The 18,373-nt window shown below is 40.5% G+C and overlaps 1 protein-coding gene across 1 annotated transcript in view; it reads right to left on the bottom strand.

Moving 5' to 3' along the window:
* Positions 1-18,173, bottom strand: part of kcnj19a (potassium inwardly rectifying channel subfamily J member 19a) — a 66,927-nt gene extending 48,754 nt beyond the window's left edge. The window contains exon 1 of the mRNA XM_059955643.1: positions 17,508-18,173. Within this exon, the coding sequence (XP_059811626.1) occupies positions 17,508-18,173 (666 nt within the window). The remainder of the gene's footprint in view (positions 1-17,507) is intronic.
* Positions 18,174-18,373: the final 200 nt, after the last annotated feature.

The following is an 18,373-nucleotide window of genomic DNA, read 5'->3' as shown; positions in this document are numbered from 1 at the left end:
TTTGAGAATCTAGAGCCAGGAACTGGAGGCCCAGAGGTGGCCTGCTTTGAGGTTGAAGGTCTCTATATGTGTGAGGGTGTGGGTGGGCAGGAAACGAGTTTGTTTTGCTGCTGTTGTTTTGCTTTGTTTTTTTTCTTGTTGTTGCTTATGTTGTTCTGATGAGCATTGTGGGCATGCTATGTTGGCATCAAAATGTGTGGTGACACTTGCAGGCTTCCCTCAGCACAACCTTGTTGGTTGTTAAGGCAAACAACATGTTTCATCTCTATGTTTCAATGTACACGTGATAAATAAATCTGAATCTAATGCAGGGACTTCAGGTAGGGAGACCATCAGAAGGAGAGCTTCACCTAATCTCATATAAAACCTGGTTCATCTCACCCTCCTCCAATCACAATCCCCTCTAACGCCCTCCAAACGATTGCTATCCAAAACCTTATCTCCACACAGAAGTCCTCAGCAAATGTGATTGGGAGATCACAGGAATTCTCTTGCTCTTTGCACAGCAAGTACACTTTATGTAATTTTGATCTGGTCCCTCAGCTCATCATGGTCAGCATAAACATCATAGATGAAGGGCCTGTTCCTGTGTTGCCTCCCTTTCTCCCATGGTCCACTCTCCTCTCTTATCAGCTTCCTTCTTCTTCAGCGCTATACATTTTCCACCTATCACTTCCTAGCTTTTAACTTCATCATCCTTCCTCCATCCACCTACCTTCCCCCTCACCTGGTTTCACCCATCACCACCAAACTTGTTCTCTTCCCTTCTTCCCAACATCTTATTCTGCCTTTATCCCCTCTTCCTTTCCAGTCTTGGTGAAGGGTCTCGGCCCAAAACAGCAACTCATTTTTTCCCTTCCATAGATGCTGCCTGACCTGCTGAGTTCCTCCAGCATTTTGTGTGTGTTGCTCCTGCATTGTGCTATGTTCTATTTGGTTCATAGCTGCTGTAAAACCTATTTGAAGAGTTGTTTGAACAGATGTATCAAATCCTATTTCTACTGTACGTGAGAATTGGAAACGAGCATTGGTTTCCTCATTACTAGATGCAAATGATACAACAACTGTTGGAAGCAGCTGTTAGGGGTAAAAAAAAGATAACATAATGCAATTTTTTTCGCCAGACTTTATTGCATTTTACCCTTTATGTTTTTTTTCTAAAATATAAGCAAAAGCAATTACAGCTTTATAAAAGTAAAACATTTCAATGATATCCAGATCTTATAACAACCACCAGAATCATAAATTCTCAGGTTGAGTTACAGGCATTTACTCTACCTTACATGTTTCCCAGCCTTCTGCAGTCATTGAATTATTTCCTGAAGTACAGTGACTATGATAATGTAGGAAGTGGATAAAACCAGTGAATAGCTAGATTTAATGACCAGATAATTAGTTTTAATTATAATAACTGAAGGATAATTATTAGCCAGAACATTAGGGCTGGTTCCCCTGCTGTTTCCCTGAAATAATTCCGCATTGACTCGTGGGAGCATGTTTGGTTTAATGTGTCATCTGAAAGGAGGCACCCTAATATTGCGACTCCCTCTCAGCAATTCTCTGCAGCATCAATCCAGTATTTTGTGTTCAAGTCTCTAGTGTTTACCTTAGATCCAGGAATTTCTGGCTTAGAGGCAGTAATACTCAACAGCAAGTTGAAGCCAAGGAAAGATCAAGTAAAATTGTTAAACAGATCTAAATAAATCCTTGTCACATCCTCTGACAACTGGTCTCAGTGGCACCAGCAGAATACTAAAAGAAAATGATTTATCCACTTCCTTGGTTCTTGGTTCACGTGGCAGTGTAAATGCAAAGGCAAGAAAAATGAGTACACACTTGGTAATGTTGGAAAGATGAAAGTGTCTGATTCCAATGGGACATCATAAAGTACATTCTACTATATAGATCATACAAACTCCAAAGACATTGAAGTCACTTCTGTAGTGCACTGCCAAATAGCAGTCAATCTGAGGCTTTTTCCTCTTTCAGGAAATGCTATCATAGGTGTCAAAGTATGAACAATGTATTGTTTCATAGTGCAAGCAATAAAAACAGAAGTATTAGCATTTGAACTCAGATCTGAAAAAGTCTTTGTTGCTATAGCTACTAAATGATTGTTCTACACAGATCTGCTGAACAAATCACAGAGAAGACCGAACCCTTATAAAGTAAGAGATTTCAGTGAAACTTCTATCAGCACTTATGTGAACAATAAAAGAGCAATTCCTTTGTTATCAGTGGACGAATGGAGACAATATTCTAAATTAATTAAGTGTTATGTCATGTCAGTTATATATCACAAGCTAATAAAGAGTCACAGAGCACTACAACACAGAGACAGACACTTCAGCTCATCTAGTCTAGGCTGACCTGTCTTTCTGCCCAGTCCCATCCACCCACACCCTCTGTAACCCTCTCATCCATGTGTCTATCGAAACTTCTGTTAGATGTTGCAATTGGACCTGCATCCATCACTTCCATTGGAATCAGACACTCATCTTTCCAACATTACCATACGAGTACTCATTCCACACGAGCACTGCCCTCTGAGTGAAGAAGTTCTCCTTCAGAATCCCCTTAAATATTTCACCTTTCACCCTAAATCTGTAACCTTTAGTTCTATTGTCACCCAATTTCAAGGGAAAATGCCTGCATGTGTTTGCCCTATCTACATCCCTCATAATTTTGTATATCTCCATAAGAACTCTCCTCGTTCTCCTACACTCAATGGAATAAAGTCCTAACCTATTCAACCTTTCCCTATAACTCAGGTCCTCAAGCCTCAGGAGCATCCTTAGAAATTTTCTCCGCACTCATCCAAGCTTATTCGTATCTTTCCTGTAGGTAGATGACCAGAACTGCACACAATGCTCTAAGTTCAGTCTCACCAAAAGCCCTCATCATAGGCAGCTAGGGTCATGAAGAGGGCTTTTGGCAGGTTAGCATTCACAAATCAGGGCATTGAGTACAGGATTTGTTCAGTCATGTTGAAGTAGTATAAGATGATGGTGAGGCTGCTGACTATTACGAGGTCAAAAATATAATCCCATTAATGAGGCAAAAAACAGGACACACGGAAAAAACACTTTTACATCCAAAAACTGAAGGAATTCAGTATATCGGGCAGCATCTATAAAGGGAAATGAACAGTTGACATTTTGGTTGAGATCCTTTATCTGGATTTAAGGTGAAGTACCTTGACCTGAAAAGCCAACTGTCCATTTTGCTCCATAGCTGCTTCAGATTGCAGTATCTCTTTTGTTTTCATAATATGAAAACTGGTTGCCACATGCTGTTGTTCTCAGATTTGCAACCTTTTATTCATTTCAACATAAAGATTGTTGGAAACCCAGAATTTATTGTCCTTCTCTTTTGTACCTGGAGAAAGGATAGTGATTTTCATTCTTAACTATTTCCTGTCTTTGTAAAGGAGGCACTTCCTCCTGGTAGTTTCTGGTAGAAGCCTCGAGGATTTTGCCCAGTATTGTGTGGGGGGAAATCTCATTGACACCTACCAAATACTGAAAACCCTATATAAAGTGGATGTGGAAAGGATGTTTTCTTAGTGGGATCAGGCGAGAGGGCCTCAGAATACCGTACAAGTACAGAAATAAGGAGAAATTTCTTTCGCTAGAGGGTGGAGAATCTGTGGAATTCATTGCCACAGACAGTTGTGGAGGTCAAGTCATTGGGTATATTTAAAGCAGAGGTTGATAGGTTCTTGATTAGTAAGATCAGCAAAGGATACAGAGAGAAGGCAGGAGAATAGTGTTGAGAGGGAGAATAAATTAGCATGATCAAATGGTGGAGCAGACTGGTCTAATTCTGCTGTTATGTCTTATGTTCTTATGGTCTATGGTCTAGTCATTTTATCTCCATGTCAGGATGGTTGCTTTGGAAAAGGATGGGAACATGCAGATGGTCTACTGCCCTTAACCTTTGAGAACTGGCATTCAGGAGATGCTTTGCTGTGAACGCCTTTGAGCAGCCTGGATTTGATACTGACTCCCAGTGCTGCCTGGGTGCATGATTCCCTGCACCCTGTTCCCTGTGTGCTCCAGTTTCCTCCTGCATCCTATTTACATGCAGATTTATAGGTTCATTCGCTACTGTTGGTGACTCCTTCTGTAGGTGGGTGGCAGGAGGATCAGGGAAGGTTTTCTGTTGTGCAAAGATAGCTGAGTTATTGACTCAGAAACTGTCAAGACAACCAGAACACTGATGACATATCACCTGCAATGTACGCTGCCCTTAGGATGGCTGAGGTGGGAAAGAGATGGTCTCCCACCTCATTGCAGAACATGGATTTGTTAAGAGGGTGTGGAGAAGGATGCAAGGGTGCACGTCCCATTTCAAACCCCAGCAACAGTTTCAGAAGACTCTCTGATCTACGGACTATTCCATGGAACACACACTCAGAGGCATCAAGTGATGCTGGAAGGTCATCAGCTCTGTGGCTCAAAGACACCATTTGATCTGCCCAAAACTTGTTGGTCTTTCAGCACAGCGAGGTGTCTGTAAGGGAATGGTGCTGACTGGCACAGTCCAGGCTGCAGGAGTACGTGCTGAGGGACGCACTGAAGCTCACTGCAGCCAATGTTAAGGTTTTGTGGGGAAGGCCTACAGTGCAGGTCTCTTCCTCTACAGCACCTGGAGGAGCAGATTTGGGTGGGGAAATCCCTCAAACAATGAAAGGGGTATCACCTCAGGAAGTTATGTGAGTGGGAATGCTGTTTGTTTGTGTTTTTTTTAATCTCCTTTAAGTCTATACTGCCAAATGTACCAACCACAAATGTTAAGGTTTTTTCACACGGTTTCTTCTGTTGAATTATGTTAAATGCTAGAGCTTCTTAAAAACATCAAGATTGATAAATCCCCAGGACCGGGTATGATACATCCCAGGTTGTTGTGGGAATTGAGAGAAGAGATCGCTGGAGCAGTAGCTATGATCTTTGATTCCTCTTTGGCTACAGGGGAAGTGCTGGAGGACGGCAAATGTAGTTCCCTTGTTGAAAAAAGGTAATAAGGAGAAACCTGGGAACTATAGACAGGTGAGTCTTACGTCGGTGGTCTGCAAACTACTGAAAAGAATTCTTAAGGATAGGATCTATGAGCATTTGGAGAAGTACAGTCTACTCATGGATAGTCAACATGGCTTTGTGAAGGGAAGATCGTGCCTCACAATCCTGATTGAGTTTTTTGAAGAGGTAACAAATGAAATTGATGAGGGTAGAACAGTGGATGTGGTCTACATGGACTTTAGCAAGGCATTTGACAGGGTCCCTCATGAGAGACTCATCCAGAAAATCATGAGGCATGGGATACGTGGAACCTTGGCTGTTTGGATAAAAAATTGGCTTAAAGGAAGAAAGCAGAGGGTAGTTGTGGAGGAAAGTGTTCTGCCTGGAGGTTGATGACTAGTGGAGTGCCGCAGGGATCTGTCCTGGGACCCTGCTATTTGTGATTTTTATAAATGACCTGGAACTAGAGGCAGAAGGATGGGCGAGTTAAGTTTGCAGATGACACGAAGATTGGAGGAGTTGTGGATGGAGCTGCAGGTTGTCGAAGGTTACAAGAGGATATAGACAGGCTGCAGAGTTGGGCAGAAAAATGGCAGATGGAATTCAATCTGGATGTGTGAGGATGTGTGGAAGGACAAACCAGAAGGCTGAGTACAGGATTAATGGTCAGTTACTTAAGAGTGTGGATAAACAAAGGGACCTTGAGGTTCAAATCCATACATCCCTCAAGGTCGCTGCGCAGGTTGATAAGATTGTTAAGAAGGCCTATGGGATGCTAGGCTTCATTAACAGGGAGATTGAGTTTAAGAGTAGAGAGGTCATGTTGCAACTCTACAAATCTCTGGTGAGACCGCACTTAGAGTATTGTGTTCAGTTCTGGTCACCTCATTACAGGAAGGATGTGGAAGCTATGGAGAGGGTGCAGAGGAGACTTACCAGGATGTTTCCTGGTTTGGAGAACAAATCTTACGAAGCAAGGTTAGCAAAGCTGGGATTTTTCTCTTTGGAGCGTAGAAGAATGAGAGGGGACTTGATAGAGGTCTACAAGATTATGAGAGGCATAGATAGGGTGGATAGTCTGTACCTGTTTCCCAGGGCACCAACAGCAAACACCAGAGGGCATATGTACAATATTAAGGGAGGGAAGTTTAGGAGAGACATCAGGGGTAAGTTTTTTACACAGAGGGTTGTGGGTGCCTGGAATGACTTGCCAGGGATGGTGGTGGAGTCTAAAACATTAGGGGTATTTAAGAGCCTCTTGGACAGGCACATGGATGAAAGAAAATGAGAGGATTATAGGGTAGTGTGGGTTTAGTACTTTTTTTTAAGGATTATATGGGTCGGCACAACATGGAGAGCTGAAAGGCCTGTACTGTGCTGTAATGTTCTATGGTTCTATGGAATGTATATATATATTTTTTCTCACCCCTTATTGGTGGTGTGTATGTGTATTTTTCCCTCAGTCTCGGGTCATCTACCAGAGGCCTGGGAGCCTGAGCGTTCAGCACAGTGTCCTTGCTGTTCCTAGTAATCCACTCTTCCGGACCGAGATCTCAGACATTATTCCCAGGATTTGTTGGAGCCACTTGGTTATGCCGTCGCTGTATGCTGTCCCTGCATGCATCTTGCACCCTCTACTATGTTCTGGATATTTTCAGCAAATTCCTTGCACAGTCTGCATCTTGGGTATAATGTTTAATACTATCTATGTTATACAATATATAATGCAAGTATAGTATATACAGTGAAATAAGTACAATATAGTATATAAAGGAGATACTCCGTTACAACTTGGGCCTTCTCCATATCCATAGAGGATCTGGCCGAACAGCACCCTTTTTCAGAAAGGCCTAATGTGTCACATAGGCAGTGAAGTCATTGTGAAGTGTCAGATACAGTAATACTGTCAGTGATGTGGAAGTTGAACTGAGCACAGAAAGCTCCCACGAACAGCAAAATGATAATGATCAGAATTAATTAATTATTAGAAGTGTTTATTGATTTGGACACCTGCGATTAGTTCTGTGCTTCTTTTAAAATGGAGAGATGAGAATTCTTATACACCCGTGAGAGAATAGACAGTGTCCCCATTTAACATACAATTCAAAAGGCAGAACCCCCAATAAATAGTGCAGCACTCCTTCAATACTTCTCTGGAATGTCAGTCCAATGATCTTGACAAAAAATGATCTAGAGCAGAACTTGAATCCATAACATTCTGACAGAAGGAATATGGTACTTTCTGTGCCACTGCAGGCTCTTGGATGTAAATCCCGGAGAGCATTATTTTCTCAGGATACGGGATTGAAAACTTCATTATAAAACATTCCAGTAGCATATCTAAGCCCATTAAGCAGGTTATCTTTTACCACCCTGCGTTCTCTGTTCTTTGCTATTCAGCATGATTTGGCTGTCCTACTTACAGTGGTAAGGCAAGAAAATCAGACAAGATTGAAATACTCAACTTATCAAACAAACAGAACAGAAACACTAAACCCAGGAGATCTTCCCTGCTCTTCAGCATTGCAGTAGAAGATGTGACAGACAGACAAAGATTATTCTGTAATGTTCATGTTTCCATTCCACTGATGTGTGAAGAATTTTTGACACACAGGACTCAACAGCTCCAGGATGTGTACAATTACTACTGGGTGTCACTTATAGGTCCTAAACCCCAGAATACAGCACAAGAGTCAGTCTTCTGCATTTGCAACAGTGCATTCAACCTCAGCACCCTCATCTCCATAATTTTTTTTATCACTCTATTGAACTAAGTGACCAGAACTGTACACAATCCTGTAAATGCAGTTTCACCAACATTCTGTGCGACTACTCCTATGCTTCATGCCACCAATCCAAATGCCTTCTTCACCACCCTGTTGACCTGTGAGACCAGTTTCAGTGAACTATGTACCAGTAAAGGTGTTGCCCGTTTTACAAATGTTCACTTTACGCCACTTCGCTTTTACAAAAGACCTACATTAGTAACCCATTTTCACACTACAAAGGGGATTTTCGCTTTTACGAAAATTTTTCCCATAAAAATTAATGGTTCTTTGCTTTACGCCATTTCGGCTTAAGAAAGGTTTCATAGGAACACTCTACCTTTGTAAAGGGGGGACACCTGTATTGCCAGGTCCTTCTGTTCCACAGCACTCTCCAGGGTCTGGTCATTTGCTGTACAAGTCCTACCCTGGCTTGACTTCCCAAAATTCAACACTTTGCTCTTAGCTAAACTGAAGGTTATTTGTCAACCTTCAGTCCACTTACCTAATTGATCGAGACCCCCCTGTAATTTTTGATATCCTTTTTCACTGTTTACAATTATAATATCATCTGCAAACTTGCAAATCGTACTGTGTACATTCTCATCCAGATTATTTATAAAAATAACGAATTCTGGTGAAGGCAAGGGAGTTCCAGGATTTAGGGTCCAGTGACAATAAAGAACTGGCAATATATTTTCAAGTCACAATGCTGTGCAGCCTGTGGGGAAACTTATAGGTAGTGCTACTCCCATGCTCCTGAAACCTTGGCCCTTTCTGATGATGTACTGTAGATTGTGGATTTGGGAGCTGCTGTAAGAGTACTCCAGGTAAATAACAGATGGTGCACTTTGCACTCTCAATCCCAATTATGGATGGGTGGCAATTAAGTGAGCTGCTTAATCCTGCATGAAATCAAATTTCTTGAGTACCTGGCTTGGGCTGAAATAGTTTATAGCTACCATTGGGCAGGAGGTACAGAAGCCTGAAGCCCCATACCACTAAGTTCAGGAACAGCTACTTAAATCTCCACAAACCTAATCACCACCTCAGTATAGCATTACTACCACCATTTTGCACTGCAATGGACTTCGCTTTCATTTTTTTTTGTTCTAATTGTGCTCATTCTTGTATAGTTTTGTGTAATTTATGTTGCTATGCTATGTTTTTCTTTTTGTGTTTATATCATGTTTTCTTGTTGAATTTTCTGTCTCTGATGCTATGTTTCTGTGATGCTGCTGTAAGTAATTTTTTCATTATACCCATGCATACGTGTACTTGTTCATATGACAATAAATACTGCTTTGACTCTGATTGAAAAGCAGGCAAATGGAGAATATTCCAGCATACACCTGTCTCGTGCCTTGTAAGTAGTCGAAAGGTTTCAGGATTCAGGAGCTGAGTCGCTCAGGATAGTGTGCCAGCCTTTGATCTACATGGTATTAATGCAGAGGGCCTAGCTGAGTTTCTAATCAGTCTTGACCACCATATTGTTCATCAACCAGGACAGTCACCCCCAGGGCCATGCTCTACTCTCACTGCCGCCTTCAGGAAGGCGGTACAAGAACCTCAGGACTCACACCGCTAGGTTCAAGAACAGTTATTACCCCTCAATCATCAGGCTCCTGAATCAAAGGGGATAACTTCACTTGCCTCATCATTGAAATGTTCCCACAATCTATGGACTCACTTTCAAGGACTCTTCATCTCATGTTCTCGATATTTATTGCATATTTAGATATTAGTAATTTTTTTTATTTTTGTATTTTATTGTCTTTTGTACATTGGTTGTACGCCCAGTTGGTGCAGTCTTTCATTGATTCTATTATGGTTATTGGATCTATTGAGTATGCCAGCAAGAAAATGAACTCAGGGTTGTGTATGGTGACATATATGTACTTTGGTACTTGTACCTTTTGAACTTTGAACTCTATAATATTAATATCACTGAATGCTAAAGGGAATGTAGCTAGACAGCATGCAATGCCAACATCAAGAGAACAATGCTAAACAAACTGCTCATTATTCTTGAGGCGGAGTATTTTCAACCCTAATTAGAATATGTAACATAGAACAGACCCGTCAGCTCATGATGTCTGTGTGAACCATGATGTCAAGTAAAACTCATCCCATCTGCTTGTACCTGTCTTATATCCCTCCGTCTCAAGCATGTTTCTGTGTCTGTTTAAATGACTCATGTCAGCTTCTACAGTTACCACTGGCAGCACATTCGAAGCACCGACCACTGTGTGTGAAAGAAATAGTACCCCCACTCCCTCCCCATATCTCCTTCAAACCTCTGCCCCCATCTTAAAGCTATGTCACCTTTTATTTGATATTTCTACCTTGGGAAAAACAACCGATCTTTGCCTCTCTATCAGGTCTCCTCACAGCCTCCAATTCTCCAGAGAAAATGATCGAAGTTTGTCCAAATTCTCCTTGTGCTGATACTTTCTAATCCAAACAACATCCAAATGAAATTCTTCTGCACCCTCTCCAATGACTCCACCTCCTTACTGTAATGTGGAAAGGAGAAAACACGCCAAATGTGGCCAGACCAAATTAAGAAGGGTTTGTGTCTGAAGTGGGCTCCAGTTCAATGTTGAACCTTATATTATTCAGGCTTGCTGCCACATTTACTTGGTGAGGAGATAATGTTGAATGCACTTGTCTCATTCGCTTCAGTCCTTCAGGACAGAGCATCAGTGTGTGTACTGCAAAAGAAATGGCTATGAGAATTATGGAATCACGGAACATCCCCAGCAGAGCAGCACCCCCCCCCCCCCCCCTTACTCTGCCTGTCCACTGTGGTAGATCAAGCCATAGACGGACCTGCATCCTTTGTTTGCACAGCTAAGGGACCAAACATTTCATTTCAGTGGTTGTCTAGGAGACCTGAAAAGCAACATGACCAAAGTCCACTCCGATATCTGTTGGGCATCTTCTGGTCATTGCAATTGCCTCTTCTAGCAACAGCTGTACATCAGTAATTGGGGCAAAATCAAGTTTAAATTTGCTGAGTTGTTCATCTGAGGTGATGTCAGGTGAAAATAATTCAGTGATATTAATATTATAGAGTTCAAAATTCTGGTCAATTTTTGCCTCATACCTATGTTAAAGGATCATTAATATAACTTCTGCTTCACAGACCTTTAAGTGCATACATTGGTAAGCTGTGTCTGACTGCATTACAACAATGATTACATTTCATTGGCTTTGAAATGTTTAAAGGAAGCCCTGAGGTCTTCATAAGTACTAGATACAGTAAATGTCTTGGGGGAGTAATTTACCTTTGGTAAGCAGTCAACTAACTAAACACCTATACTTCCATGAGCTCAAGGAATGAAACATTCACAGCCAATACCCCTTCCTGTATTTTGAACTGACAATTAAAACCGAATTCCTCTCAGTTTCTGTCTCCTGGATGGCATCAAGTTTGAGTATTGTAGCTGCACTCATTGACGCAAATGGAGAAAATGACATTTCCTTCCTCACATGTGTGTTATAAATAATTGCAAACTCTTGTGTGTTTTGTCTGGTATTGGTATTGGTATTGTCTGTGTCACAATTAGGAAATAACAGAGTTAGAAAAAAAGTCTTTTTCCAATTGCTTTACTATGATGTGCACTCCAAATAGTACTAAGAAAGGTCATTTCAGCAAATCATATAGTTAGAACAGCACCTTGAATCAATTCCCCCCTCCAAGTCACACGCTGTATCCTGACTTGGAAGTACAATACTGTGAAAAAGTCTTAGGCACACATATGTAGTTTGTAAGTTTGTAAATCTGGCAGGAGCAAAGGATGTTAGGCATTTTGAGGGCGGAGCTCCACGGGAAGATTCTGAGACACGTGGCAGAGAAGGACTGCCAGGCCAGGGGGGTGTGGTGTGAGTGCAGACACACCCAGCTCTGAGACACCAAGCAAGGTCATTTGATTCCAAACAATTGGTGTATTGATCATTACAGAATGTCTCTGATGCTTCCGCTCCCTATCCTCTCCCTTCCCCTTTTCCCAACCATGATTCCACTCTCCCTGTCCTCTTCCCACTCTCAGACTACGATAGAGATCCATATCTGATTCAGGTTTATCATTACTCACATACGTCATGAAATTGTTTTTTTCTGTGGCAGCAGTTACATACATACAATTACTACAGTACTGTGCAAAAGTCTTAGGCGCCTTAGATATATATATATATATGTGGTATGTGCCTAAGACTTCTGCACAGTACTGTACATTGCCTGTCCTTCATTGTCATTCAGTCTAAGTTCAGAAACTCCCTACCTAACAACCCTCACCAAAAGGACTTCAGCAATTCAAGGAGGTAATGCACCACATCTTTGTTTTTAAAGTAAATTTGAGATGGCCATTTGATGTTAGCCTTCCTAGCAACATTCACACCCTAAAAAAAATGAGTAAATAAACTATCCCTAAATTTGGCATGAAATAGAATATTTCTGAATGTGCAAGAGAGATCAAAGTGCCATTGACAGAGTAACTTGGGAATTGATGTTTCTTCTGTTTGGAAATGCCTGGAATAAAAAGTCACAGTCTTAAATAAAGGATTGTCTATTCAAATCAGAGCTGAGAAGTAATTCTTCAGTCAGCGGGTGCAAAATTCACTATGTCAGAGGGCTGTGGAGGGTTCGTCACTCCATTGAGATGTTCAAAACAGAGCTTGATGAGGTTATTGTCATATGCACAAGTACAGGTGCACACAGGTGTAATAAAAAGTTTACTTGCAGCAACGTCATTAGCACGTGGCGTCATGTAAGCAGCATTTACAAGAAAACACAAGTTAAACAAAATTATACATAATTTTTTTGCAAGAAACTTAGAACAAAAAGGAAGGTGTCCATTTTAGTTCAATGTTGTGAAAGTGCTCAGAGAGTTGCTAAATTGTACTGATGGGTGTTCAAGAAACAAATGGTTCAAGGTAGGTATTTGTTTTTGAGCATTGTGGTGTGGGACTTCTGTTCCTCCTGCCCAATGGTAGCTGTGAGTAGAAGGCATGGCCTATATGGAGTGGATCTTTGACGATAGATGTGGCATTCTGGAAGCAGTATTTCCTGTTGATACTACTGATGGTGAGTAGGGATGTGCTTGTGATGTATTGGGCAGTGTCCACTACTTTCTGCAGATTCCTATATTTCTGTACATTCAAATTGCCTTACCTGATGTAACCAAGACCCAGATGTACCCAGCCAGGTTTGATAGATTTTAAGTTATTAAGGGAATCAAGTATTATTTGGTTAGAACAGGAAATTGGCACTGAGATAGAAGATCAGCCATGATGTTATTGAATCACAGGGGTAGCACGAGGGTCAGAAATGCCTATTCCTGAATTAATATTTTACGCTCCTTTGAAGAACTGCCCCCCTACATGACATTACTAATTGAAAGTAAAGGGACAGCTTTATGATTTATAGGCAATGCTTTCATTTGAAAAGCAGAATGGATGTTAGTTTGAAATCATTGTTTTCTTGATGTATTGTATACTTGGAAACAGATTCTAAGAAATAAATGTTTACAAAAATTATATTTTCTTCTGCACAAAACATTATAATGCACATTTGGGAAGTAACTATGGAGAAGTGGAAATGGTTCAATTCATGAGGCAATAAGAAAGTAATAGGAAATGCCATTTTTGATTAGTAGCCAGAAATGTCAATGTAAGCTTTGAAAAGGTTAAATAGGTTACATTACCTTGCCAATAAAAAGCTTAGTATCTTGTGGGTGAAATTACAGTGCCAATTCAGAGGTAACTGACCATGAATCTCATTGCAATTGTTACCATAAACTAAGTTTTCCATCTTGACCTAACATTACCTTTAATTGTTCAAAAACAAGTTTGATAAAAGTAGCAATGTGTTCATGAACAAACAATGAGGAATGGCTTTGAACAATTTTGATCAGCTTTATTTCAAAGTCTTATGGCAATGATTCATTTTATGTATGTAAATAATTTGACACAGAAAAAGTTTTAGATGTGAGTGTATGAGTCTTACAGATACAGTAAAATTGTTCAAAGTAAAACATTTTAGTTCAAAATCCCGTGTTTTGTTAAAAATTCTAAAATAGATAACAAGAATGTTACAAAATACATCAAAACAACATATTACTACCTTTGTAGATACTGTTTTATGCTTATATAGAGATCTGCACAAATTAATTTTAGATCAATGATTAATATATATTTTGTGCTGGCATTAGTTTTGAAGCTTTTCATTCATAAAAGTGAATAGAGACGTGAAACTACTTTTATGCCCTCTGCAACATAGTACACACCAAATTAGCTGCATATCTTGCCATAAAACTGATTGAACAAATATACTTCAAAATCATACACATTTTATTATAAAATGATTTACAACAGATTGAAACTAGAAATGCCAACAGACAGTTGCAGAAAGATTTTATTAGTCATTGTTTTTTTGGATTCTGTTTGTTTAGACATATAATTATCATGCTAATCATGTTACATTCTATTATACTGACAGTGTAATGCAAACACTAATGGAGTATTTATTTGTTGTTTGCTATTCATTATCATCTTCATTTAGGTTTAGGAGTTATTCTGTGTTTCTGTTGCACAGTAAGGGGGAGCCAGAAAAGGACATAGCTACAAAATAAACGACTGGTCTTTCAAAAATGAGGTTTGTTGAAACTTCTTCTCACAAATGACAGCAAATTCCCTGTCTCTGAGGGTGGTGGAGGACAGATTATTAGGAATGCTATTGATGAAAACTGCCAAATATATGAAAGGTCATAGGGAACTGGCACAGAAGAGGAGTTGAGACCAGCATAGCTGAGGCATGATTAGATTGCATGTCATGGCAGGCTTGAGGGGGTCTGGTGGACTATTCCTTTTGTCTTGTGTTTTAAAATGCTTACCTCCTCTCTCCTAATTTGTATTTGTCACTTTCTTAACATAACATTTTTACATTAGCTAATATTTGAAACTTTAATTAAATTATTGACACAATAATTACTTACTAGCCTTCTTCCCAACTAACTTGATTTGGAGACTGTAAGGTGTGCAATTTTCTCTACAAGTGCAGTAAATATATTTACACCTTTGAGCAATACAAAATAGGACTTGCTCACGATTCTGACGGAAGAGATCAGCCAAGTGTAAATGAAATTTAAAAAAAAATGCAGATGCTGGAAATGAAAAAAAAAACAGAAAATACTGGGAAAAAACTCAGCAGATCAGGCAGCATTTGTGGAAAAAAGACAGTCAACATTTCAAGTTTGCAGCCCAACATCAGAATTGGTAGCTGGCAAAAGGTCGCAGACCCAAAACATTGACTGTTTTCTATCCACACATCTTGCATAACCTGTTGAGTTTTTCCAGCATTTTCTGTTTTTGTATCAGTTAAATATTTTGAATTTTGTGGCCCAGAAGTTGTACTGATTCCACCAGATTTGCACAAGAGCCCTAACAGAGGTCAGCAACCCGCTCAACCATGAATACAATGCAGAGCTTCCATCTGCCCCATACATGAGATAAGTGATTGAGCTTATGTTGGGGTGGTGGACCTCCACATGTCAGATGTTCCTGCTACTGCTGCCTCCATTTAGCTGTGCAGTCATTAGTGATACACCCAATTCTGGTGCGATGTATCAGCCTTGATTTAGTGGTTGTACACTTGTCTTCTGAGATAGGTGGTTGTGGGCTTATTTCAATTGATGTTTCAGAGCAGATCTGAAGTCAAGTTGCATTGGTGGAAGTACTGAGCAACACAAACAAAATGCTGGAGGAACTCAGCAAGGCGGGCAGCATCTATGGAGGGAAGGGAGTAAACAGCCGACATCGTGGGCTGAGACTCAAAGGGCCAAAACATCAACTGTTTACTCCACCCAGGGGTTCCCAACCTGGGGTCCGCGGATCCCATGCTTAATGGTATTGGTCCATGGCATAAAAAAGCTTGGGAACCCCTGCCATAGATGTTGCCTGACTTGCTAAGTTCCAAAAACCCTTGTGTTGGTGGAAGTACTAACTATTATATGGTGCAATAAAATGTACTGTATAATGATCTGACCTGTATGAACAGTTTGCAAGACAAACTTTTCACTCTATCTTGGTACATGTGACAATAATAAACCAATTCTAATAAATTCTCTAATTGCGTAGCCAACATTTGTTTCTCAAATAATGCCACCAATATTACCTTAAATGGTGATTTGCCTCATTACTGTGTGTAGGAAATTGCAAAGCATCCATTTCCTAGTAGTTACTCTACAATACCGATTGCATTTTAGACTCACAGGCCTTTCGAGTGATCAGCAGCTGCAACATGAATGCACACTTGTGTGGGTTTTACATGTTGGTTGGTTAGGCTACTCAACTGGCCCAGTTCCCTAAACATTTCCTATGTCTCCCTTGTTTAGAGTTATCACTAGGAGAGGTAACCTACCCCCCATTGTGGTATCCCTCAGAGTCGTCCTACTCCCATTGCCCCTAAGTAACACCTGCTAGCAGGCACTGGAGTTCCCAGCAGTCATGGTCAAGTCACTGGCCAAAGACACACTTAGTAGCCACTGTTTTAGGTACACCTGCCCGTTAATGCAAATATCTAATCAGCCAATCACGTGGCAGCATTTCAATGAAAAAAAACATGCAGACATGGATAAGGGGTTCAGTTGCTGTCAGAATAGGGGAGACTTTGACCGTGGAATGACCGTTGGTGCCAGACGGGGTGGTTTGAGTATCTCAGAAAATGCTGATCTCCTGGGAGTTTCACGCACAACGGTCTCTAGAGTTCACAGAAAATGGTGCGAGAAACAAAAAAACATCCAGTGGGTGGCAGTTCTGTGGACAAAAACACCTTGTTAATGGGAGAGGTCAGAGAAGAATGGTCAGACTGGTTCAAGCTGACAGGAAGGTGACAGACACTCCAATAACCACTCATTACAACAGTGGTGTGTAGAAGAGGGTCTCTCAACATACAACAGGTCAAACCTTGAAGTGGATGGGCTACAGCAGCAGAAGACCACAAACATACACTCAGTAGCCACTTTATTAGGCACAGGAGGTAACCGTAAAGAAGCTATTGAGCGTATGTCCCAACGCTCTCGAATTTGACTTGGAAATGAGGACATCTCTCACTCACATTTCAGTTGCTGGGATTTTATTTTGCGCAGTGCCTTAAATAATGATTAAAATTATGTATTGACAATGTTTAGTGAACAGCAGTGTAAAATGCTTGTCATGAAATATCATTATTGCACGCACTATAGCAAGAACAAAAAACTGTTAACAAATGAGTTACTGGTGTGTTAATGATGGCAGTAGTAATTCTAGTCTACTGCCCTATCATTTCACTATCAATCCAGATATTCAAATACTTGTAGTATTTGAACATATTCTGATGGAGTCTTTGCAGGAAGAAGCACAAGTGTTAGATTTACTTATTGTGCCCATACTGACTTTATTAACTCCTCCATTGCTGAATTGCCTTGGGAGCAATATTTCTCTTGTTTGAGCTTCATTTTATTTTCCAGATAGTTAATGCTAAATGCTTTCAAATTAAATTTTCAACAATCTTCACTACTGAAGGCAACGATATCTTGCAATAAAACAGGTTTGTTTTAAATGAACCAGTACAGTATAACAAATTATCTACAGAGCCAAATCTCGTTAGGGTGCCTGGTTTAACTTAAACACATTTAGGAGGCTATTACGGGCAAATTAGTTAATATTTGACAGCGCTTACCTTTATCACTTTGCATCTCATCTGAGCAGAGACCATATGGCTGTTTCTAAGGTTCCCTACTCGAAACATCAGGCACATTTTGCCGTCACGCTGAGAGATGACTGCGCTGTGGCTGAACATCAAAGTCTCTGCCCTTTTCTTTGGCTGGGACATTTTGATGAACATACACCCGATCAAAAAGGCATCCACAATGGAGCCAAGCAAAGACTGGAACAAGAAGAGGATGATACCCTCTGGGCATTTTTCAGTGATGTATCTGAAGCCATAGCCAATAGTGGCTTCTGTTTCTATGAAGAAAAGAAAAGCTGATGGAAAATTGTAGACATTAGCCACACACGGAGTGTAGTTCTCCCCATGGGTTTGATCTATGTCTCCACGGATGTAGGCTATGATCCACCACATTGAAGCCATCACCAGCCAGGCTATTGTGTAAGTCAGAATGAAAATTAGAAGGTTCCATCTCCACTTCAGATCCACTAAAGTAGTGAACAGATCAGAAATGTACCTACTTGTCTCTCCGCCTAAGTTCCCATGCTGTACGTTACAACGACCATTCTTGTCAACAAACCTTTGTCTTTTCTTTTTTATGGGAGCGTTGTAGGTAGAACCCCTGGAAGTATTGACAACTTGATAGTCTTCACCAAATTTTCGACGGAGTGCAGACATCCTTTCAGCTCTAGACCGGTACCATTAATCTTTGTCCAGTGTTGTTTTATCCTTGAAGCAGCCTCAGTCTTTGTGTAATGACACAGGTCTCCTTTCAAATCTGGAAGTTGGAAAGGCACTAAATAACATTGTTTAGTTGCTAGGTAGCTTAGGATTTATACTTTAAAAGATGTTTCCCCGTTGCTAGGGAGTTTAATGTC

Source organism: Hypanus sabinus, chromosome X1 (assembly GCF_030144855.1).
Source record: "Hypanus sabinus isolate sHypSab1 chromosome X1, sHypSab1.hap1, whole genome shotgun sequence".
In the NCBI taxonomy this organism is placed as follows: Eukaryota; Metazoa; Chordata; class Chondrichthyes; order Myliobatiformes; family Dasyatidae; genus Hypanus; species Hypanus sabinus.
This window is presented reverse-complemented; position numbering and strand designations above follow the sequence as displayed.